Raw genomic sequence first — 25647 nt, 5'->3', positions numbered from 1 at the left:
CATTCCTCTGCAGGCAGACTGCCTGTCATTGCCAGATCTGCAGTGAGCCCTTCTTCCCTGTCAGAAGCCTGACCCCATAGCACACTGTAACAGTGGTTATTTGGAGTGATGTGGTTTAGTGGAAAGACCTTTGGATGTGGAGCAGGAAGACCAAGCTTCAGTACTTGGATTGTTACTTATTAGCTCTGTGACCCTGGGTACATTGGGTAACTCCTCTCCGCTTCAGTTTCCTAATCCTGAAATTGATCTAATATCAGATTACTTGCTTTACCTACATCAGTGTTTTCTTGTGGGAAAAAAAACATGCTAAGTGTCAGAGGACTCTGTAACCTGTAAAGTTCTACACAAATGTAAATTGCCACTTTTTACTGTTAAGGTAAAAACTTTAAAAAGTGGTAATTTAGTTTTAAATCACAGGTGATTTAAGAATTGTATGATGTTTCTTGAAATAGTGGATATTCTTCAGCATTAGAAAAACATATTAAAAGATCATTGTGTCTTACCTTACTTTTGTTTAATCTTAGGAAATAAAGAAATATATGTAAGTTAATTTTCCAGGAAATGGAAAGTTAGTTCCTTGGATGGCAGATTTCTAATTTTAACGGTTTTATATGGAGATCTTCTAAAATTGCATTGCATAATTATCTGCACTTTTAACTAGAGTGTACTTTTAACTGCTCCATTCCTTTTAATTATATAAATTATAGAGAAAAAAGCACGAGCACATTGTAAAAATTTCAAATAATACAAAAGGGTACAAAAGAGGAAGTTAATGTCTTCACATCTGCCCTTCAATTTTACTTCCTTGAGGTTATGTCAGTTAATTTCTTGTGGATTCTTTCACCACCTATATATGTATATCTTGTTTTACCCAAGGGATTAATACCATATGTGATGTTTTATACCTTACCATTTTTCGTTTTCAACTTCTGGGATATCTTAGATACCTTCCCATACCAGTACATATAGGTCTTATGTGTGTGTAACAGAATGTATTTATTTCAGTCTTCTGGATGAAAGTGACTTCTAACTTTTTAGTGTTTTGCTGCTACAGTCAAAGCTGCAGGGAACTTTTGTACATATGTGTTGGCGTATTTGTGTTGTGATCATTGGATGCGTTACATGAAATGGAATTACTGAGCCAAAGGACATGTTCATTTTTTATAACAATTTTTTGGGAGACCTGAGAGGATGCTAACTGAGCATATGATTCTTTAGTGCTAAGGCACTTTCAGTTGTGGGAAAAGACTCTAGATAGTCTTTAAGACCTACCTAAAGTAGGAAAGATGGATTTTGCTTTCGGCGCCTTTTGGCTTCTCTGCATGCTCTCTTCTTCATCTTATGAATAATTTTACTTAAGGTGTTCACTATTAATTCCACCACACCAGTCTCTCTTAGGATTCTAAGCAAGGTTATAGACCTGTTACTCCTCCTCCTATTATTTTTACAAATTATTTTATTATTAAATTCCCCACTTCTGTTTTCCCCTTTTTAGTCTCTGAGAGCCTGCTGTCAGTTTTCTTCCTAAAAGTTCAGATATGATCATGCCGTCTTTCCACTTAAAAATATGTAGGTGTATAAAACAATTTGGCCCTAATCTGACTTCCCATTTTGCACTATTTTCCCATACACATTATGTTCAAACACAAAGAACCATTCACTGGTAATGCACGTTATGTATTTTTATGCTCGGTGCCTTTGCACATGCCGTATGTATCCTTCCCTCTTTGGTCACCTGATAAACTTTGTTCACTCTTTTAGATTCAGCTCAAAAGTCATCTCTATGAAGTCTTTCCTAAGTGGTAGAATGGTAAGGTAGATGGTTGAGGCTGGCAGGAACTGTATTCAGGGCCTTAAATGTTGTATTAGATGGTTTGGATTTTAAGAGTACTGGTTCTGATGCATAATCAGCTTTAAGAACTGCTGTCCTGGAGTGCTCCTATTGCTAATCCTGTTGTTGCAGGCATCGCTTGTGTTGTAATTAATTGTTCCTGTTCCTTTCCCACAAAATTCTGAGTGTCATGAAGACAGGGATCATGTAACAGACTTTTAGCGAATTCTTGTTAGTGCCTACCTTCTACAATTCTGTTTGGGTGTTAAATGAAATGAAACCTGTAGAGTGGTTGACATAGTAAGAACTCAATAAATGCAAGCTGTTATTGTTATCACTATTGTTAACACTGGATAGATTAATCCTGACTTGAGGAATATAGGGTGATTTCTTGAAAGAGGCAAAGTTTGATCCAGGCCTTAAAAGACTGTGTAAGGATTACATTGATGAGTTTTGATCAGTTTTTAAGACCTTATGCAAGTGCCTATGAAAGTAAAACTTAAATGAAGTATCTATACTTATCTATTTATGGCATTTGAAAGGGGGACATATGTCCAATTTTTTGTATCCTTACTAATAGGTATTAAATGTAAAATTAATGCATCATTTTATATGCATAAATAATTATGTCCAAAAGGTGGAGTTTAGCTAAGATTGTGAAAGACTTATTAGAAAATTTAAATTCTTAATTTTGTGTGAAATTAAAACCTCACTTGAATTCATTTGACTGTTCTAAAACCATTAAGGCAGTATATGTATTTTAAAACCATTTGTGCATGTGCCCTTGAGACAAGTTGGTGGGTGTATTTTTATCAAAACCATATACACAGTGACATATTAAACATATCATATTATTATACTAATCATGTGACTATAGAAACAAAAGTAACCAGAGGACTAAAGCCTATCAAAACCATCTTTTTGTTTTTGTACAATGAAATTCTTCTTAAATTTGCCAGTGAATTCATACCAATTGAAACCAGATGTAGACTTCCGTCTTTTAATGTATTAGCTCAGCTATAAATGTCTTATTTTCATCCCTGATTGCTGAGTATTTCATTCATAGTTTATTATCTCTCTACCACCCTTCTTTAAAAAAATACAACAAAACAGACTATAAAATGTGATTCAAGGGATTTAAAAATGACATCGCACCATTTGTATAGTGACCTAAATGAAATTAAATCTGTAATGTATTGAGGATAACTTAATTAAATCCACAAATGAAGTGCTCTGTTGATAAAATTTTTCGTGTTCCAATCAATGGCTCCACAAATTTTTTTATTTGTTTGTTTTAAGGGATTCTTAACAGATACCACTGAAGGAAGTGTTAGCTGTGATTTGAGAATGGATCTAACGCTTTTCCATCTTGGAACTGAATTCTTACATTATCTTCTGTATGAAGCAGATCCTCTCTCATGTGTTTTCTCCCCCTCGGTGTTTTCAATATAAATCTGACCATTTTGAAATAGTTGGGTATGGACCTATCCAGCCTCATGAAAAGTCTTAAAGATATGAGAAAGATACTGCTCTAAATTTTATGTCATAATAGGAAGAAGTAGCTCTGTTTGTTGCCAAATAAAAATCTAGCTACTTTTGGTAATTGGCTGTGTTTATATGTAAATGAAATTTGTTAAAACAGCTAGAGAGTATTTGAAAACAAAACTCCATCTATCTAGGAAAATGACTGTCAACTTCTTTATTTTTTAATAACAAAATGGTTAACAGATATCCAAATGACATGAAATAAGCATGATACAAACATCTAGATCAGAACCTGCTATATGGTGTCCACTAAATATATGTTCTTATTTCCTTCCACTCTTCTCCTTTTCCATTAGTGACACACAATACTTGTAGAGTGCCTTAAATCTTGATACAGATATTTCTCTTGTCCAAAGTTCATTGGGCACCATTGATATTTAAAAGAGACCAAGTAAACATTTATCTTCCAAATTTGCTAAGATTTGTCTCCATTTTGGTACAAGGCTGAAATTTGGCCTATCACTTTTTGTCATTTTTCTCATTGTAGTGGAAGGAAGAAAACTGGGCCTTACTTGGTTTTTGAGTACCATTTTATAATTGTTATATTTCTATTCTTTAGTTCATTAGTTACTCTATTAATAGTCTTTCCTTTCTCTGGATAGGGAGCTACTTTTTTTATTTAAAGCTTGATTTTAATGCCATTTCCTCTCTCTATTCCTAATTAAGTGCACTCCTTTTTGGGTATGTTTCACTTTGAAAGAGCGTTTTATGATTGTTTATGAGTTTCTAAGTCTGTATTTCCTGCTAGATTGGAGCCCCATGAGGTTAGGTTAGAGATTAAAAAAAAAATTAAATCTAGAGTAGGTGCTCAGTAAATGATTTTTCAGTGGCTGAATGTTACCTAGTGTTTCTTGGAAAATACTTCTGAATTCTTATGTCACTTTTATACTCTGGTTTACATTCTGGTTATATATGTGCTGTTATTCTCAGCAATATTGTAACCCCTGGGGTAATTTTTGTATTTGATACTTTATTGTTTTAATTTGCTTTTCTTTGATAATTAGTGCAGTGTAATAGTTTCCATGTATGTTAATTAGCTCTTTTTTTTAGTTTTGTGAATTTTATGTTCATTTCTTTGGCCTGTTTATTTATTGAGATTTTATTGTTTTTCTGAAGGTTTTATATGAGCTCTTTATGTTCTAAATAAATAATTCTATACATTAATATCTTGCTATGACTTTTTTTTCTTTTTAAAAATTTATTTAGTTTTTTTTAGAGACAAGGCCTCACTATGTTGCCCAGCCTGGACTTGAACCAACTCCTGGGCTCATGTGATCCTCCCACCTCAGTGTCCTGAGTAGCTGGGACTATAGATAGGCCTGTGCTACCGCAACTGGCTATTTTTCTGAGTTTTCTGAGGTTATGTAGAACCTTATATGTATTCTAAGCTTATGTATTCTAAGTTTTTGTGTAGACAAAACTAATAAGTTCTCATAATTCTTTCTTTGCTTTTTTTTGATTAGAAACTATCTTTCCTGCTTAGTGATTTGAAACTTACTTTGGTTTTCTTCTAAGTATTTTTAAAATGTTTAAATCATTGATTTATATATTTATTTTAGTAGAATTAAGTGTCTGTTTTCAATTAAATGCTTATAGAGTCACCCATTAATGTACTCAAGGTTACTCTTCAGGCCAGGTGAGTGTGCTTACTTCCACAGTTCATTAACAGGTGTATTTGTTTTGTTTGGCTGGCATACCATTTAAAATAACTTAAATTTGAATGCTGAGCTGGGGCAGGTACTCTGCCTGATATTCAGGGATGATCATTTTGCTGCCTGTTTATGGCTGGTTTCTATTCTTACTGTTGTTTACCACTGGTAGCTGTTCTGATTGATTGGTATTGTGGTTGGCAACTGTCCTGATTAGACATTTGCTTTAATGACTGTCAGATATTTTGAATATCACCCTTAGAACAAGCCTCAAAATCCCCAATTTTTCTTATATTAGACTAATTCATATATTTATGTTTGTTACCCCTGGCAGTGGTGTGATGGAAGTAATATTGATTGCTGAAGAAATGTGGGGTTTACTACTTAGTAGTTGTATGACATTCGGTAGTCCATTTAATTTCTCTGAATTTGTTTCCTCATCTGTTAAAAGGAATAATAATAAGTGTTTCTGCTTACTTACTTGAGTAGAGAAATCCCATAAAATATTTTTATAAACTGTAAAGAAATATAAAAATTTAAGACAACAGTATGCCTTTATGTTCTAGAAAATACTTCTCCACCTGTTTATTGTTGTTTAAAGTGATTTTATTGAGGGATAGGAACCTTTCATTTCATAATTGAATTTAAAAGTCTTAAAGTACAGATACTGCTTTTAAGTCTTAATACTAAATTGGGTTGTTAAAATAAATTTAAATTAAGCTCTATTCATGTACTTGTATAAATGACTGGATATTGCATCGTTTTTTGATTGAGGAGGATATGAAGCAAATGAGAAGACATTGACTCTCTGAATTAGTGGGAGGGATTTATTACCAAAGGGAGGAAAACATAATGAAAGAGAGGTTGTATAAACTTCAGATCTGCACTCTCCACCTTTAACAGTTCAGAGCCAAATTCAGGTTATGCCCTCTGATATTCTTGTCTGCTTCATTAGGACTGGGATTATCAGTTTCCATGTCCCTGTACACCCAACACCTTGAGCAGTATCAGCGCAGTGATAGAGCCAATCAAGTGTATATTTGCTGAATGAACACATAGATCGATGCCCAAATGAGTGAGAATTTTATTTAGTGAAGATTGCCTTTACGTGAAGATACTTTGATAACATAGAATCATAGAGTTGGAATGACCCTTTCAAGTCATTGAGCAAAGCCAGACAGTTCATGAATTCGTATAATGTCCCTGGAAAATCCTCCTTTAGTCTTGCTGTGGATTTGTCCAGTGACTTTATAGCATTGAAATCAGACAGATCCTAAGACCCTGAAGTACAGTCAGTTTACTTAATTCTGAACATTCTTTAGTAGAGCAGTGAAATATAGGGTACAGGAGCAGAGATAACAAATCAGAGTTAATAGAAAATTAGTGACTTATTGGTTGGAAATAGTAGAATGTTAAGAGATAAAAATTGAAGTCTAGGTAACTAGAAAGGTCTGTACTGAAGTAACTAAACAAGACACAATTTTATGGGCTGATGCTGCTTTTATTAACACCCCAAGCTTTTTAGTCTTTATAGAAAGAGTGGAGGATGAGGACAGATGAGAAAACTTAGGTGCATATGACAGCACCACCACCTTGCCCACCGTCTGTAGTGGTCCATTGTGATGGCCCTAAACAACACTCCTACCTCCCTCTCCCTCACATTTGGCTGCACACCACTAACTTAGAAAGACTGGGAACATCAGATGAAGGTGTCTCCTTTCTTTTTGTATCGACAAGTCTGTACCCATTCATTCATTATTTATCAAGTGCTGTCTGTACACCAGGCGTAGCTCCAGGCATTGTGATACATCAGTGAACAAAGTGTTCACAAAGCATTCTTGTGGACCCTTTCTAGTGCAGTACTGTCCACAAGAAACACAAACCACATATAATTTTAAATTTTTGAGTAGCCACATTAAAAAAAGTGAAATTAACTTTCATAATATAACAGACATATTAATATAAAACATTAATATGATATAATATAATATGAAATACCATATTTAATACTTATATTAAACACTAACATTTTATATGTTCAACATTAATATATTAATAATATAATATGTAAATATTTATTGGGTAATCAGTATATAAATTTTAACACAATAGCTTAGATTCTTTTTGTATTAAGCCTTGATCTTTGGTGTATATTTTACATTTACAGCATATCTGAAATTAGAATACCCACATTTCAAATGTTTAGGAGCCATGTGTGGTTAGTGGTTACTCTATTGGATGGTGCGGCTTTAGAGTATGGTGCTTGCTTTCTCTGCACTGTCAAGTCAGACCATCTAGTCTGAGGTAGAGAATAAATTCCTGGAAGTACCAGAATTTTCAGGTAATCTAGACTCCTTTTCTGTGGCCAGTAAAGCCTTATATGATCTGGTCCTTGCCTGTCTCTCAGATCTCATCTAGAGCTAGTCTTCTCCTGGTGCATTAAACTTCAGCCTTCTTTATTCAACTCAAATATGGTGAGCTTTTTCTTGAATCAAGACATTTCCCCCCCTCGGTTTTACTTTTATTGTGCCAAGATACACATAAACAAAATTTGCCCTGTTAGCCATTTTTAAGTATGCAGTTCAGTGGCATTAAATACATTTATAAAGTTGTGCAGTTATCCCCATTATCCATCCCCCTCTTTTCATCTTGTAAGACTGAAACTCTGTACCCATTAAGCACTAACTCTCCATTCTCTGCTACTTCAGCCCCTGGTAACCACTGTTCTACTGTCTATCTCTATGATTTTGGTAACTCAATATTTCATATAAGCAGGATCATACATTAGTTGTCTTTTTTGTGACTGACTTCATTTAGCGTAATGTACTCAAGCTTCAGCCATGTTGTAGCATATTGCAGAACTGCCTTCCCTTTTAAGGCTGTATAAAATTCAATTGTATGTTTCTACCACATTTTACTTATTCATTTGTCTGTCAGATGACATTTGGGTTGCTTCCACTTTTTTAGCCATTGTGGATGTTGCTGCTATGAACATGGGTGTACACTCATCATGAGGTGAAACTTGTTCAAAAATACCTCTTTGAGACCCTGCATTTAGTTCTTTTGAGTATTTACCCAAAAGTGAAATTGCTGGGTCATAAGGTAATTTTATGTTTAACTTTTAAAGGAATCTTTATACTGTTTTCCGCACCATTTTACATTCCCATTAGCTATACACAAAGGTTCCAATTTCTCTGCTACTTCGCCAACATTTGTTCTTTTCTGTCTTTTGATAATAGCCATCATAATGGGTGTGAAGTGGTATCTCATTATGTTTTTGATTCACATTTCTCTTATGATTAGTGATGTTGAGGATCTTTCCACTTGCCTCTTGGCCATTTGTATATCTTTCGAGAAATATCTATACAAGTCCTTTACCCATTTTTGAATTTGATTTTTTTATTGTTAAGTTTTAGGAGTTCTGTGTGTTATATTCTGTATGTTAATGTCTTACCAGATGTGTAATTTGTAAATATTTTCTCCCATTCTGTGGGTTGTCTTTTTACTCTGTTGATACTGTCTTTGGATGCGCGTTGTTTTTTTTTTTTTTTAATTTTCATGAAGTCCAATTTGCCTGTTTTATTCTTGTGTTCTCTGCACCTTTTTGGTTGTATCTGATAAACCATTGCCAAATCTGGTATTCTGAGGTTTTTGCCCTGTTTTATTTTTTCCCAAGAGTAGCATAGTTTTAGGTCTTATGTTTAGATCTTTGATCCATTTTCAATTAATTTTTGTGTATAGTGCTAGGTAAGGGTTCAACTTATTCTTTAGCACATGGGTATCCAGTTGTGCCAGTACTGTTTGTTGAAAATACTATTCATTTCCTGTTGAATGTTCTTGACACTCTTGTTGAAAATAATTTGATTATGTATACAAGGGTTATTTCTGGGTTTTCTACTCTGTTCCATCCATCTGTCTGTCTGTGTTTATGCCAGTGCCACATTGTTTTGATTACAATAGCTTTGTAATAAGTTTTGAAATCAGGAACTATGAGACTTATAGCTTTGTTCTTCTATTTTCAGTATTGTTTTGGCTATTTGGGGCCCCTTGAGATTTCATACAAATTTTAGGATAAGTTTTTCTATTTCTGCAATAAACATCACTGGGATTTTGGTAGGGATTGTGTTGAATCTGTAGGTTGCTTTGGGTAGCATGGGCATCTTAAAAACATTAAATTTTCTTATCTATGAAGTTGTGATAGGTTTTTATTTATTAATGTCTTAAACTTGTTTTTTCAGCAGTGTTTTGTAGTTTTCATTGTACAGATATTTCACCTCGTTGGTGAAATTAATTACTAAGTATTTTATTCTTTAAAATAAAGAAATTCTATTTCTATTATAAACAGATTTTTTTTTTGTAATTTCCTTTTCAGATTGCTCATTGGTAATGTATAAAAATATAACTGATTTTCATGGGTTGATTTTTGTATACTGCTGCTTTGTTGAATTTATTTATTACTTCTAATAGGTTTTTTTGTGGAAGCTTTAGAATTTTCTACATGTATGATCATATCATCTGTGAAGAGAGATAGTTTTACTTATTTTTTTCCAGTTTGGATGGCTTTATTTGGTTTTCTTGCCTAATTGCTCTGGCTAGAACCTCCAGTACTATGTGGAACAGAAGTATTAGGTTGGTGCAAAAGTAACCACGGTTTTTGCCATTACTTTTGCACCAACCTAATAGCATCCTTGCATTGTTCCTGATCTTTGAGGAAAAGCTTTCAGTCTTACAGCTTTGAGTATGACGTTTACTTTGGGTTTTTTATATATGGCTTTTACTATGGTGAGATAGTTTCCTTCTATTCATATTAGTTGTGTGTTTTATGAAAAGTTAAGTTTAGTCAAATGCTTTTTCTGTTTTCATTTGAAATGATCATGTGTTTTCGTCTCCATTCTGTTAAGGTGGTGTATTACATTGTTTGAGTTTGTATGTTGAATCATTCTTGCATTCCAGGAATACTTTCCAGTTGGTCATGGTGTATAACCTTTTAAGAGCCTGTTGAAGTGGGTGTGCTGTATTTTGTTGAGGATTTTTCTATCAATGTTCATCAGGGATATTAGTCTGTAGTTGTTTTGTAGTGACTTTGTCTGGCTTTGGTATCAGAATAATGCCTCTTAAAATGAGATTGGAAGTGTTCTCTCTTATTCAGTGTTTTAGAAAATTTGAGAAGTTGAATCAAGATATTTTAATCTTTTTTTTTTTTCCCCTTTTTGTGGAATGTATGTTCCCAGATAGCCATTCACATGGCTGGCCCCCTTATATCATTTAGACTTTAGTAAAATGTCTTTTGGGCCTTTTTGAATATCAGTCTAAAGTAGCTTCTCAGTCATTCTCTATCAGTAGCTCTCTATTATTGTCCTCATAGCAATTTTCACAGACATTTTCCTGTGTTATCCTGTTTTCTATCAAATTATCCCATTTCTTATAGATAGAATATAAGCTTGAGAGCAGTCTCTATCATTTAGAGTTTTTATGGTTAGTTCTATTACGTAGGCATGATTGATTAAGTCTTTGGACATTTGTGCTTAACTAAATCTCTACCCCTTCTCTCCCTGCAGCCCTCCCGTAAGTCAGAGGTTGGGCTGAAATTTCCAAACTTCTAATCACTTGGTTGGTTTTTTTGGCAACCAGCTCCCATCCTGAAGCTAAGTAGGCTCCCACCACGAGTCACCTGATCAGTATAAATTCTGGTATGGTTGAAAGGAGCTTATTATGAATGACAAAAGACATCCCCTCTCACTCTTGTGAGAGGGGTGAGAAAACAAAGATAAAATATCTTGATTCAACTTCTCACTCAGTCAATTCATAGGGTCTTAGGAGATTTTGTGCCAAGAACCTACAAAGACCAAATATTTCTTATGATTTCATAATGTCACACTACCTTAAAAGATTGTTTTAAGAATAAATGAGAGAATGCATGCAAAACTCTTAGCACATTGCCTGGTACAGATAGCAGTGGCTCTACTGCTATAGCTGTTAAGATTTTCTTCCCCATCCGTCTCTTCCTTGGCATTCTGTGCTCTCCCCTTTTTCCTTCCTCTGATAACCTTTGCTTGTGTTTCCATTTTCCTAATCTTTCTCTGACATTTTTTTCTTCTGAGTTCTCAATATTAGGTCAGAAGTCCAGGACTTGGAAGGGTTAGGAGTGGCATTGTTGTAGGAGCTTCTCGCAGAAGATTCATTTCAAGCCCCCCTCCCTCATTTACTTTCCTTTAGCTGTTGGTTTCATTTGCATCAAGAATCTGAAATATCTCAGGGGAAGTATCTGAATTTACTTTTTCAGAACAGATATTAGCTGTGATAGTGCCCCCCCCTCCCCCCAGTGTTAGAAGATGTGGAAAATAGTGATTCCTTGTATCAGGCTGATTCTTGAGATATGTCCTTTGCTTTAGGAATACTGATGACACTGATAATCTTTTTTTTTTTTTTTTTTTTTGAGATGAAGTCTCACTGTGTCGCCCAGGCTGGCGTGCAGTGATGTGATCTCAGGTCACTGCAACCTCTGCCTTGAACTTGAACCTGGGAGGGTTCAAGTGACTCTCCTACCTCAGCCTCTTGAGTAGCTGGGATTACAGGTGCATGCCATCATGCCTGGCTAATTTTTGTATTTTTAGTAGAGACAAGGTTTCACCATGTGGGCCAGGCTGGTTTCGAACTCTTGACCTCAAGTGATCTGCTCGCCTCGGCCTCCCAAAGTGTTGGGATTACAACTGTGAGCCACCACGCCCTGCTGATACTGATAATCTTAAAGAGAGAAATTTAATGATCCTTTCATTAGTAAAATGTGTAATAAGAGTAACAAAGCATATTGTGGGAAGAAGAGGTTCTCTATTATTTACCCCTTTAGCATTTTCCTGGAGGTTTAGTGGTCATTAGAAAGAAGTACTTGTGGCTAGGCATGGTGGCTCACACCTATAATCCCAATACTTTGGGAGGCTGAGGAAGGAGAATTGTTTGAATTGAGAATTGTTCTCCTCCTCCTGAGGAGGAGAATTGTTTGAAGCAAGGAGTTCAAGACTAACCCAGGCAACATAGCGAGACGCCCCCCATCTCTACAAAAGTAAAAATAAGTTAACCTGTTGGGGTGGCATGTGCCTATAGTTCTAGCTACTCGGGAAGCTGAGGTGGGAGCATGACTTGAGCCCAGGAATTTGAGGCTGCAGTGAGCTATCACCACACCACTGCACTGTAGCCTGGGCAACAGACTGGGGTCTCTTAAAAAAGCACACACACACAGAAAGACATACTTGTTACTAGTGCTCTTTTGTAAGAGTTTATCTAACATGGCATTTTAATTATGGTTTAAAAAAATTTCTTTGCAGTTAACAGAAGATGAAATTGCAACCATTCTTAAATCTACATTGAAAGGACTAGAATATTTGCATTTTATGAGAAAAATACACAGAGATATAAAAGCTGGAAATATTCTCCTCAATACAGAAGGACATGCAAAATTGGCAGATTTTGGAGTGGCTGGTCAGTTAACAGTAAGTTAACTTTAATAATTTTCTAAACACTTGGCTAATTTGTTCAGATTTGATTATAACTAAACTTCCATAACTTTTTGAGGGGGAATGGAAAGAAACGTGTAACTTTAATTTTTGTGGAGAAAGAACCATAATTGAGCCAAATTTGAGTATTATTTAATTTATCATTTAGGGTGATTGAATATGAAAATATATCTTGTAATCGAAATGCTCAAATGTTCTAAAAGGGAAGCTACGTAGCTCATTTCTGTAGCTTTTATTGAATATGAAAATATATCTTGTAATCGAAATGCTTAAATGTTCTAAAAGGGAAGCTACGTAGCTCATTTCTGTAGCTTTTATCATTATAGCACTATCTTTAATGACTCTGTTTAATGACGGTAGTGGGGATAAGTTACCTGTGGACTCTTGGTTATTTTCAGAATTCAAAATTCCTAAGTATGTCATAACTAGTTGAAATTTTAGCAAAATAGTCAATTTCTGATATAATCTGTGGCATTGGAGGTTTCAACATTTTTTAAAAGAATGTTTGGCATACAGATTTCCTTTGTGCTTTTGTAGTAGTATTTATGGCTATGTAACATTATTGCAGGATACAATGGCAAAACGCAATACTGTAATAGGAACTCCATTTTGGATGGCTCCTGAGGTGATTCAAGAAATAGGCTATAACTGTGTGGCCGACATCTGGTCCCTCGGCATTACTTCCATAGAAATGGCTGAAGGAAAACCTCCTTATGCTGATATACATCCAATGAGGGTAAGAAAATTATGGTTTGCTGAAAATGTTAGCCTTATATAAGTGTTGCAGTTTTGTAATGTCAGTGTAAGTAAATATAAACTAAATAAGTTCATTTAAATGTATTCTTTTTAAAAATGGTAAAATTACCTCTTAAAGATTGGTAACTCTTAACTTCTCTTCCGTGTTCTTAATTGTGAGAAAAGAACTGAAGGCTTTTGTATATCTCTACCATCATTGTTCTCCTCCCCCAAAAATATACCCGTAAAATTTTTGCTTGCTTTTCAATAGAAGAAAGGGTTGGTAAATCCTCTTTGCTCTTCAGTTTATTGTTTTCTCGATTGTGGTAGTGGAAGAGTTTGAAGTAATCATTTCTCACTTTTTTACCCACTCTGTAATTTATACCTTACTGTGTTGTTTTTTTTTTTTTCTGCCCTTTCTCTTCTTTGGTCTGAGGCTGGTATTAAGCAATCCTAATTTCTAATATTACTATGCACATGTAAAGGAATTCGGCTAATTTTTTTAAATGAATGCTTATTGAGAAGATGGAATTCCTTTTTTGAACATCGTTATATGCTTCTGTGACCTGTGCAGGAGAATTTTTGGAGTTTGAAATATATATCTTGCATGTTCAAATCTAATTGCCTATGTTTCAGGGTTTGTGATGATATACTTTTTAGGTTTATTACTATGTGAATCATAAAGATAAGTTCATCATCATAGATAAGTACATTTATCTTTGTATACTTATTGCCCTCTAGTGGCTGTAGTTATCTCAATAAGGATGTAGGAATGAGGGGAAGAGTGTATGTATGTGTGTATTTGTAGAAAAGAGAAGATAATGTTATGGTGGCTGGAGGAATGTGAAGTAAATAGATAGGAAGAGGAAGAATGCATTATTTTAGAATATCTGAAGAAGAATAAATTAGAATTACATCTGATATTATAATGCTATTGTGGCTTCAATTTCGATAATATAGGTAACAGTATATTATACAGAAAATATTTGAAAATCTGTCTGCTGTATTGAAACATTTTAAAGAGAGACTATTATTATTATTTTTCTTTTGAGACAGGGTCTCACTCTGTCACCCAGCCTGGAGTGTAGTAGTGCGATCATAGCTCACTCGAGCCTTGACCTCCTGGGCTCAGGTGATCTTCCCACCTCAGCCTGCAGAGTAGCTGGGGCTATAGGTATGCACCACCATGACCAACTAATTTTTTGTAGAGACAGGGTGTCGCCATGTTGCCCAGGCTGGTCTCCAACTCCTCGGCTCAAGCGATCCACCCACCTCGGCTTCCCAAAGTGCTGGGATAACAGGAGTGTGCTCAACCTAGAATTCTTTGAGTAATATACAATAGTATATTAAGTAGTATACTTATTGTATATAAGTATATATAAGTAGTATACAATATGTACCATCTTCCTCTTCCTTGTGTATATAAATTCCTTTTGGTAAATGAAAAATAAAAATAGCATCAATTGTTTGAAAATAACATGAAAAATAACAAGGTCAGCATAAAAACAGGAACACAAAGTCTGTATTTCATCTCTGATCATTAGTTATCTGCGGTTGTTTTAGTTAGGATGTTTGTAGGGTGATCCTCAAAGTAGGCGTATTTGAGTTTGAATCAGTGAGTTTTACTAAATTACCCAAGGCAACCTAGGTAATTATGAGAGCTGGGATTTAACCTAGGACTTCCATTATTACTATTCTGCTTCTTCCCTGTGTAAATCTTATTTTTCCAACCAAATAGTTCAACTTGTTAAATTTGATCCTGTGCTCAGATAGCAGAGAATTGTAATATGTGGCCTCTCCCTTTAAGGATCTTATAATATTACCTGAGAGTTTGAATGAATACATTATACATTATTAAAAATATACCTGAAAATAGTATTTCTCTTAGAAAAAAAAATATGTATATATATATTGCAAACTTCCTGGGATGTCTTGCTCACTTTTTTTTTTTTTTTTAAATCTAAATCCTACCAGTTTTTCAAGTCCCAACTTGGATTTTATGCCTGTATAGAGCCATTCTTGACAGCTATTGCCCAAGTAAATTTCTCTTTTTCCTCATATTTTGTATATAGGCAATTTCTTGACAGTCCAGTTCTTTAGACAGTTAATCAAGTGTTGTCTTGTGCATTTCCAAACGTAATATAGTTTATTTTCTATTTAAATGATATCATTATTTAACTTTTCTTGTGTTTGTGAGCTGTCTTACAAATTAGAGTATTGAACTGCAAGTATTGGAAGCTGTTAAGATCATGTAACAGATACAGTTTTATCACTGGTAACAAACACTACCTTTTGTTTTCCTTGAAATGACAGGTTCACTTGGTTCATTTTTGAGAAAATGTCTGTCAAATACCCAAGTCTGTGTAACCTTAGTTTTCTGTTAGTTATTCTTCAAGTAAAAATGATGTTCTTTGAAAAGAGCCTTGTAGTTTATTTAGCTTGCAGCTCAGTCACACAACTGCTTTTTTTCAGATTATTGTTGTTCTTTGATATGTGGGGAAGTGCTTTATGCATATTTTCCATTTTGTCAATGTAGAATATTAAAAAAATACATATTCAAGTGTAGAAATTAAAAAAAATTAATAACCCTTACTGTTTCATCAAGGTTTACAGTAATTTGGTCAGGGGTATAGTGAGGGAAATGAAAGAAAGAGCTGTCCAATAGAGAAAAAAAATTGTTGAGGGCTCAGCTAAAATTGGTAATTGAGAAATTATAGTGTAATTAATCCTGGTTTGTGGGCCTTCCTGTGGTATGTGCTCTGCTGTGCAGTAGAGTGCATTATGGCTTTGATATGGAGGGTTTGGGTTTTAATGAATGAGTGTCTTGGAGGGATGGGGCTTCAGGGAATTTAAGGATGCTGCTGAGAGACAATTCAGGAGTTACTAACAGGGCACAGTCTGGAAAGAAAAGAAAGAGTGTAAGAAAATGGGGTGATCGAAGAATAGATAGTGTTCTCCATGCTTGCTGCATAGCAGTCATCTGGGGAGCCCTACCCTAAACAGATTAAATCTGAAATCTCAGGAGGTTAGAGAGGAAATAAAGTGGTAGTTAAGATATGAGAAAGCTGGGAGGATATGAGACTATGGTAAGTGAGTGAAATACTGAAGTTTTCTTTTTTAGCCAACATTTTTTTGTACTGTAGTAACTTTGTGAAATAAATATTTTATCCTCCATTGGGTGGATTGGATGAAATGGATAAGATTATGTTATTTGTTAAGATGACATAACTTGTTAGTGGCAGAGCTGAGATATGAACTCAGTTTTATGGGTGTTTTTGCCTAGACACCAAAGAAATATCCTCTGCATTAATATTCCAACTCTGTACAAGTGGAGGAGCAGCTAACAAAAATAAGACAAGTTTTCTAGAGTAGCAGGAAATATGGACAGATTTCAATTTTTAATGTTTTGTTTTCCAGCCATTTTTTGGTAGCCATGTAGGCTAATGATATAATCAATAATCTATAAAGTTGCCACAGTGAGACAAAGATATGATTGACACGAAGACCCCACAACTGATACAGGCAAAAAAACTGATAGTTATTTTAATGTAAGTAAATGATACAATTTACTACACATAAATGGCTATCTAGAATAAAGTTAGAGACAAAGTTAGGATATGGTGGGTGAGTTTCCCCAGCCTCCATATACAGCGGGGTACCCAGCCACTGGGGATATTGTCTGATTGGAGTGAGGATTCTATCCAGTCTTTCTGAAACGCCTTGCAGTCATCCTCAGAGTTCTAGCCCTTTCCACTATGCTTGCCCACTAGATGTATATAATTAGGAACACTCCAGAACAGTGGTGCTGCCTTCTAGACTGAGTGAACTGGGATTTGGTTTCCCAGTCATTTTCTCAGCCTTTTACCGTGTTTAGGCACCAGGCCTGTTTGTAAAGTAGTCTTGCTTAGGACAGCAAAAATTAGGGGCAAAAAGAGATGCCTCGAGCTTGGATAGTTTAGAATGGAGTTGCTTCTCCTTAAGTGGCCACAAATTATTGCTGTGTTTTTCACTGATTAAGGTTTTTGTAGGACATATATTTAGGGTGTCATAGCCTGAGGGATATGGAGAACTTAAAGATGGCACTGAATTAGAAAATGAAAGTGATTAAATTGGAAATTTGCAGTTATTTGAGAATAGGTCCTTCAAAGGTGTTAAGTCTGAGGTCATTTGTTTTATATACTTTAGTTTATCAGTTTGTCAAATATTGATATTTCTTGTATCATTCTTGGGCAGAATAAGGAATATTTGGAATATAGATGTTCAAGGAGAAATTTTCTATTAAAAAGAGCTATTAAAAACACTGGATTTGTTTGATGGCAAGGAGTCAACCGAATTTGTTAGTTTTGGTACAACCTTTTTTTCCCCCCAAAGAAACTTGTAGTATATGTAAACTGAATCTTCACTGTGGTAGACAGTAATGATTATCTGTTTAGTAAAGGGAAATAATGATGTACACATTGAAACGCATAAAGCTTTTTAAACAGGAGAGGGATAGAAGTGCTTACAAATTTACATTCAGCTATGAGATTAAAATTAGCGAATAGTGGCAAATGGGAGTAAGTCTAATCAGAACGTTAAGTGAAACAAATTTTTTAAAAATTAAAACTCAGTTTATTTTATAAAGTTAAATATGAAACCACTAAATTAATTTTGGTCAGTTAGATAAATAGAATAGTTAAAAAAATTTAGTTTTGAATTCAGTTAACCACATAGTTTTGAGGAGATCAATCTTCTGTCTTTCTCAGGCCTGTTGGAAGTGATTGTGAGAGAGAGTGTGTGTGTGTGTGTGTGTGTGTGTGTGTGTGTGTATATATATATATATATATATTTTTTTTTTTTTTTGGGAGACAAAGTCTCACTCTGTTATCTGGGCTGCAGTACAGTGGCAGTCTTGGCTCGCTGCAACCTCTGCCTCCTGGTTTCAAGCGATTCTCCTGTCTCAGCTTAGCCTCCCGAGTAGCTGGGATTACAGGTGCACGCCACCATGCCCAGCTAATTTTTTGTAATTTTAGTAGTGACGGGGTTGCACCATGTTGGCCAGGCTGGTCTTGAACTCCTGGCCTCAAGTGATCCACCTGCCTCGGCCTCCCAAAGTGCTGGGATTACAGGCATGAGCTAGTGCACCCAGCCTTAGGACATGTATATATATATATATATTTTTTTTAATCAGGAGATGAATAAATAGTATCATTTCCTTCCTTCCTCCCCTTCCTTCTTTCCCTCCCTCCCTCCCTTCCTTCCCTCCCTCCCTTCCTCCTTGCTTCCTTGCTTCCTTTTTTTTATGGAATATTGCTGTCGCCCAGGCTGGAATGCAGTGGCGCCATCTCGGCTGACTGCAATGTTTGCCTCCCCGGGTGAGACGATTATCCTGCCTCAACCTCCTGAGTAGCTGGGATTACAGGCATAATCTGTAAAAAACCTTTGTGTTTGCTTACCTGTTGTTCAGCATAGGGAAAGGGGTAAGGAAAGAACTGTTTGAATCAGTCTGTGGACAGCAGGAGAAGTACCTGATGATTTCTTGAATTAGATGAAAGAAAATAAAAATCAAACTAAGAATTTTTACTTCTATGCAGTGCAATACTGAATGTTTATAACTTAAAAAATGTGTAAATAAACAGTGTATTTTTGGAAGATTTATGTCAAATGTGATTTAAGGAGATAATTAGAGGCACTTGGCAATTTTCTGGAAATTTAACTCACATAAAGCATGACAGTCTCTTAGAGTAAATTAAGAATTATTTTAGCCTAAAGAAAAGGTCTCTATCACTGCATCCTTACACTATGTACTTACAAAGAAAGGAGCCCTGCAGATATTTTCAAACATGGAAGAGTTATTTTCGATGAATGATATTTTCGAAAATAATGTTATCTTTTCCTGAAGAATCTTTTGCTTAACCCACCATATTTTCCATCTGGCTTCCACCTCCCTTTTTGGAGAAACATAGCATTTAAATAGATGCAACAAATGCTTTAGTATAGGCAGCATAAAAACAGACATGGGTTAGAAGATCATTCTTTATAGTGCATATCAAAAAATAAAACACAGTAGCTCTCTCCCATTCCAAATCACATGGTACTACTTTTTTCACAACCAAGTGATTTAAAAAAAGAGACATAAAAATGTGGTTATGTCCACATCTAAAGAGTGAACACTTAGTTAACCATTTTTTAATATTTAAAAAAAAACCCAACACCAAAAAAGAGAAAACAATCCATGTCCTCCTTCCTGCTCAATTAGTAATAAAATTTGGTTGAGAAATTCTGGAAAACTGATTCTCTGTAGTGGTGAGACTTGAGTGATACTGTACCCAACACACTTAACACACCTTCCATCTTCCAGTCCCTGCTGTGTAGGTATTGGTAGATACCTTGGATGTCTTAGTGTATGGGCAAGTGTGTTTGTATGGCACCACCTCGTGGAAGATTCCTTGCAAGGATTTAACATAGGGGTGAATGGCATAGAGGAGTATCTTCATTTAGCCTGGGAAGCCAGAAGTCTGAAATCAAAGTGTTGCCAGGATTGTACTCCCTCAAGAGGCTCTACGGAATAATCCATTCTTCACTTTTTCCAGCTCTTGGTGACTGCCTGCAATCCGTGTCTTACTCTAATCTCTGCCTACATCTCCATATTGCATTCTCCTCTGAGTGTCTGTGTCATCATCATCATCTTCTTTCTTCTTCCATAGGGTCTTGCTTCGTCACCCAGGCTGGAGTGCTGTGATGCGAACATGACTTACTGCAGCCTCGAATTCCTGGGCTCAAGCAGTCCTCCTGCCTTAGCCCCCAAGTAGCTGGGACTGTAGGCACAAGCTGCCATGCCTGGCTAAATCTTATATTTTTTTTTGTGGAGATGGGGTTCACCATGTTGCCCAGTCTGGTCTCGAACTCTTGAGCTTAAGCAGTCTGTCTGCCTTGGCTTCCCAAAGTGCTGAGATGACAGGCGTGAGCCACTGCACCCAGCCCTGTGTCCTCTTTTTTGTCTACCTCAAATTTCTTTCTGCCTTTCTCTTATAAGGGCACTTGTCATTGGATTTAGGGCCCACTCAGATGATCCAGGATGATCTTCTGCTTTCAAGATTCTTAACTTAATTATATCTGCATAAATTATATTCTCCCCCTGTCCCCGGAAATTGTGTAACATTTAGAGGTTTCAGAGATTAGGATGTGGACATATCTTCTGAGGATGGTCATTTTTCAACTCACTACACTCCCCATAATATGTTCTCTTCTTTCAAATAGAGAGAGGAAGAAAATTTAAGATTAATAATTATGTATAATTTAAGATTAACAATTATATAGTATAATTATATAATTTAAGATTATAATTAAGATTAATGAGTAATATATAACATAAAATTTATCATTTTAACGATTTTAAAGTACTCTATACAATTCATTGCTGTAAAGTACATTTACATTATTGTGCAATCATTACCACTATTTCTAGAAATTTTTTTTTTTTTTTTTTTTTTTTTTTTTGAGGCGGAGTCTCGCTCTGTCGCCCAGGCTGGAGTGCAGTGGCGCGATCTCGGCTCACTGCAAGCTCCACCTCCCGGGTTTACGCCATTCTCCTGCCTCAGCCTCCCGAGTAGCTGGGACTACAGGCGCCGCCACCACGCCCGGCTAATTTTTTGTATTTTTAGTAGAGACGGGGTTTCACCATGTTAGCCAGGATGGTCTCGATCTCCTGACCTCGTGATCCGCCCGCCTCGGCCTCCCAAAGTGCTGGGATTACAGGCTTGAGCCACCGCGCCCGGCCTATTTCTAGAAATTTTTTTATTATCTCAAACTGAAACCGTGTACCCATTAAACAATAATTCTCCATATCCTCTTGCCCCAGCCCCTTGTAACCAGTATTCTACTTCCTGTCTCTATGAGTTTGACTATTCTAAATACCTCATATAAGTAGAATCATACAATATTTCTTCTTTTGTGTGTGTGTTTTATGTAGCCTAATGTTTTCAATAATTTATACACATTGTAGAATGTGTCAGAATTTGCTTCCTTTTAAAGCCTGAATAATATTTTTTCGTATGTATATAGCACATTTTGTTTATTCATTCATCTGTTGATGGACACTTGGGTTTCTTCCACCTTTTGGCTTTTGTGAATAATGCTACCATGAACTGGATCCACAGTCGTCAATTCAAGACTGTTTAATTTTTTGAGGAACCTCCATACTGTTTTCCACAGCAGCTGTACCATTTTACATTCCTACCACCAATGTATGAGAGTTCCAGTTTCTTCACATTCCTGTCAGCACTTGTTATTTTCTGTTGTTTTTCTTTGCTAGTGGCCATTGTAATGGGAGTGAAGTGGCATCTCATTGTAGTTTTGATCTGCATTTCTCTGATGACTAGTGATATTGAACATCTTTTCATATGCTTATCTTCCATTGTCCATTATGTGTATCTTTTGGGAACTGTCTATTCAATTTCTTTGCCCTTTTTTTTTCTTTTTTTTGAGGCAGGGTCTCGCTCTGTCACCCAGGCTGAAGTACAGTGGTGCTATCTTGGCTCACTGCAACCTCCACCTCCCAGGTTCAAGTGATTTTCCTGCCTCAGCCTCCCGAGTAGCTGGGATTACAGATGTGTGCCACCACGCCCAGCTAATTTTTATATTTTTAGTAGAGACGGGGTTTCACCATGTTGACCAGGATGGTCTTGATCTCTTGACCTTGTGATCTATCCGCCTTGGCTTCCCAAAGTGTTGGGATTACAGGCGTGAGCCACTGTTCCCTGGCGCTCTTTTGCCCATTTTTAAATTGGGTTTTTTGTTTAACCTCTCTCTAGTACTGACCTGCTTGTTTTTCATTGCTAGTGAAGGTCTCTTACTCTTTTAACTTTTTGCTGCCTGTTTATTGTCTTTCCAGTTGTCCTCATATCACTTTCTGCACCCCAATTATAATACACAGTCTGAGTCCCTTTGTATGTCTTCTTTGTAATCACTATATTGAGAGATCTTTGAATCAGAATGCTTTTCACTGTTTCTGTGCAAATGACTTAGTTGTCTACCAAGTAGAGGATTATTTTTATTTAATCATATACATGTACTCTGCATTATGCAATAGATATATTCTGAAGAAGTTGTGTAAATATTTAATAATTGTTTTTTTTTTTTTTTTTTTTTTTTGAGACGGAGTCTCGCTCTGTCGCCCAGGCTGGAGTGCAGTGGCGCGATCTCGGCTCACTGCAAGCTCCGCCTCCCGGGTTCACGCCATTCTCCCGCCTCAGCCTCCGAGTAGCTGGGACTACAGGCGCCCACCACCTCGCCCGGCTAGTTTTTTGTATTTTTAGTAGAGACGGGGTTTCACCGTGTTAGCCAGGATGGTCTCGATCTCCTGACCTCGTGATCCACCCGCCTCGGCCTCCCAAAGTGCTGGGATTACAGGCTTGAGCCACCGCGCCCGGCCAATATTTAATAATTGTAAATCAGCGTTTCAAAATTCTTTGGAAATTATTTTTTAAAAATATTTTTTCACAGTTTATTTATATTATTTAAATTTCCATTTTTATTTTAGGTTTAGTGGTGGTACATGTGCAGGTTTGGTACAAGGGTATATTGCATGGTGCTGAGGTTTGGGCTTCTGCTGATCCTGTCACCCAGATAGCGAACATAGTATCCAATAGGAAGTTTTTCAGCCCTTGTCCTCTCCACCCCTTTCTTCCTTTTAGAGTTCCTAGTGTCTATTGTTTCCATAGTTATGTCCATGTGAACCCAGTATTCAGCTCCCACTTGTAAGTGAGAACATGCAGTATTTGGTTTTCTGTTTCTGTGTTAGTTTGCTTAGGACTGTGGCCTCCAGCTGCGTCCACATTCCTGCAAAGGGCATGATCTCATTATTTTTGTATGCCCCTGTTCTGTTGCATTGGTCTATGTTTCTATTTTTGTACAGTACCTTGCTGTTTTGGTTACAGTAGCCATGTAGTATAGTTTGAAGTCAGGTAAATTGATGTCTCTGGCTTTGTTCTTTTTGCTTAGAATTGCCTTGGCTATTTGGGTTCCTTTTTGGTTCCATATAAATTTTAGAATAGTTTTTTTCTAATTCCGTGAAAAATGATGATGGTAGTTTGATAGGAATAGCATTGAATCTGTAGATTGCTTTGGGCAGTATGACCATTTTTAACAATATTGATTCGTCCAACCTGGGAACATGGAATGCTCTTCTATTTGTGTCGTCTCTGATATCTTTTAGTAGTCTTTTGTAGTTCTCCTTGTGGAGATCCTTCACCTCCTTGGTTAGGTATATTCCTAATTTTTTTTTTTTTTTTGGTAGGCATTGTAAATGGCATTGCATTCTTGACTTGGCTCTCAGCTTGAACATTATTAGTGTATAGCAGTGCTACTGATTTTTGTACATTGACTTTATATCCTGAGACTGCTGAAATCATTTATCAGGCCTAAGAGTCTTTTGACAGAATCTTTAGGATTTTCTAGTGTACAATTATGTTGTCAGTGAAGAGAGATAATTTGACTTCTTTTTTTCCTATTTGTATGTCTTTTATTTCTTTCTCTTGCCTCATTGCTCTGGCTAGGACTTCCAATAACATAATGAATAGGAATGGTGAGAGTGGACATCTTTGTCTTGTCCCAGTTCTTAAGGGAATGCATCTAGCTTTTGCCCTTTCAGTATGTTGTTGGCTGTGAGTTTGTAATAGATAACTCTTATTATGTTAAGGTATGTTGTGATGACAAGTTTGTTGTAGATTTTTATAATGAAGGGGTATAGGATTTTATCAAAAACCTTTTCTGTGTCTATTGAGATAATTATATGGTTTTTGTTTTTAATTCTCCTTATGTGGTAAATCACATTTACTGACTTGCATATGTTGAATCATCCTTACATCCTGGGAATAAAGCCCACTTGATTGTGGTGAATTAAGTTTTTGATGTGCTGCTAGATTTGGTTTGCTCATATATATATATTTTTTCTTGAGACAGGCTTACTTTGTCACCCAGGCTCCGGTGCAGTGGTGCAGCCATGGCTCACTGCAGCCTTGTTATCACAGGCTCAAGTGATCTTCCCATCTCAGCCTTCTGAGTAGCTAGGACTACAAGCATGTGCCACTGTACCTGGCTAATTAAAAAAATTTTTCTGGAGAGATGGGATCTCAATATATTGCCCAGGCTGGTGTCAAACTCCTGAGCTCCAGTGATCCTTCTGCCTTAGCCTCCCAAAGTGCTGGGATTATAGATGTGAGCCATTCTACCTAGCTCAGTGTGTTAGTATTTTGTTGAGGAATTTTGTGTCTTATGTTCATCAGGGATATTGGTTTGTAATTTTCTTTTTTTGTTATGTCTTTGCCAGATTTTGATATCAGGATGATACTGGCTTTGTGGAATGAGTTAGGGAGGAGGCCCTCCTCTTTGATTGTTTGTAATGGTTTCATTAGTACTGGTAGAATTCGGCTGTGAATCTCTCTTTTGGGGGGCTTTTATTCATTGGTAGGTGTTTAATTTCTGATTCAATCTTGTTACTTGTTGGTCTCTTCAGGATTTTTGTTTCTTCCTAGTTCAATCTTGGAGGTTGTGTGTTTTCAGGAATTAATCCATTTTCTCTAGATTTTCTACTTTGTATGTATTGAAATGTTCATAGTAGCCTCTGAGCATTGCTGTATTTCTGTGGGCTTTGTTGTGATGTCACCTTGGTTATTTCTGATTGTGCCTATTTGGATCTTCTCTCTTTCCTTTTTAAATCTAGCTAGCAGTCTCTGTCAGTTTTATTCATCCTTTCAAAAAAACAACTTTTTGTTTCATTGATCTTTTGTATGGTTTTTTGTTCTCAATTTCATTTAGTTCTACTCTGACTTTACTTATTTCTTTCCTTCTCCTAGCTTTGGGTTTAGTTTTTCTTGTTTTTTTGTTCCTTTAGGTGTGAGGTTAGATTGTCAATTTGAGATCAATTTTCTTGGTGTAGGCATTTAGCACTCTAAACTTTCCTCTTAACACTGCTTTTGCTGTACCCCAGAGGTTTTGGTATGTTGTGTCTCTGTTTTCATTTTTTTCAAAGAACTTTTTGATTTATGCCTTAATTTCATTGTTTACCCAAAAGTCATTCAGGAGCACGTTGTTTAGTTTTCACGTGTTTATGTGGTTTTGAGAGTTCCTCTTGGTGTTGGTTTTTATTTTTATTCCATTGTGGTCTGAGAAGATGCCTGGTATGATTTTGCTTTTTTTGAATTTATTGAGACTTGCTTATGATTGAGCATGTGGTCAATCTTTGAGTATGTTCTATGTACATATGAGAAGAATGTATATTCTGTGGTTGTTTGGTAGAGTATTCTGTAGATGTCTATCAGGTTCAGTTGGTCAAGCATTAAATTTAAGTCCAGAATTTCTTTCTTAGAGTTCTGCCTTGATGATCAGTCTAATGCTG

The 25647-nt window shown here is 36.1% G+C and overlaps 1 protein-coding gene across 3 annotated transcripts in view; it reads left to right on the top strand.

Annotated features, from left to right (window-relative positions):
- Positions 1-25647, top strand: part of STK3 (serine/threonine kinase 3) — a 339589-nt gene that overhangs the window by 88087 nt on the left and 225855 nt on the right. For all 3 annotated transcript variants that reach the window (XM_017962187.3, XM_017962188.3, XM_009213409.4), the window contains 2 exons: positions 12348-12512; positions 13105-13272. In XM_017962187.3, coding sequence (XP_017817676.1) covers positions 12348-12512; positions 13105-13272 — 333 coding nt within the window. The remainder of the gene's footprint in view (positions 1-12347; positions 12513-13104; positions 13273-25647) is intronic.

The sequence above is a fragment of the Papio anubis genome, chromosome 8, assembly GCF_008728515.1.
Source record: "Papio anubis isolate 15944 chromosome 8, Panubis1.0, whole genome shotgun sequence".
In the NCBI taxonomy this organism is placed as follows: Eukaryota; Metazoa; Chordata; class Mammalia; order Primates; family Cercopithecidae; genus Papio; species Papio anubis.
The sequence above is the reverse complement of the archived record's forward strand: the minus strand, read 5'-3'. Positions and strand labels throughout refer to the sequence as shown.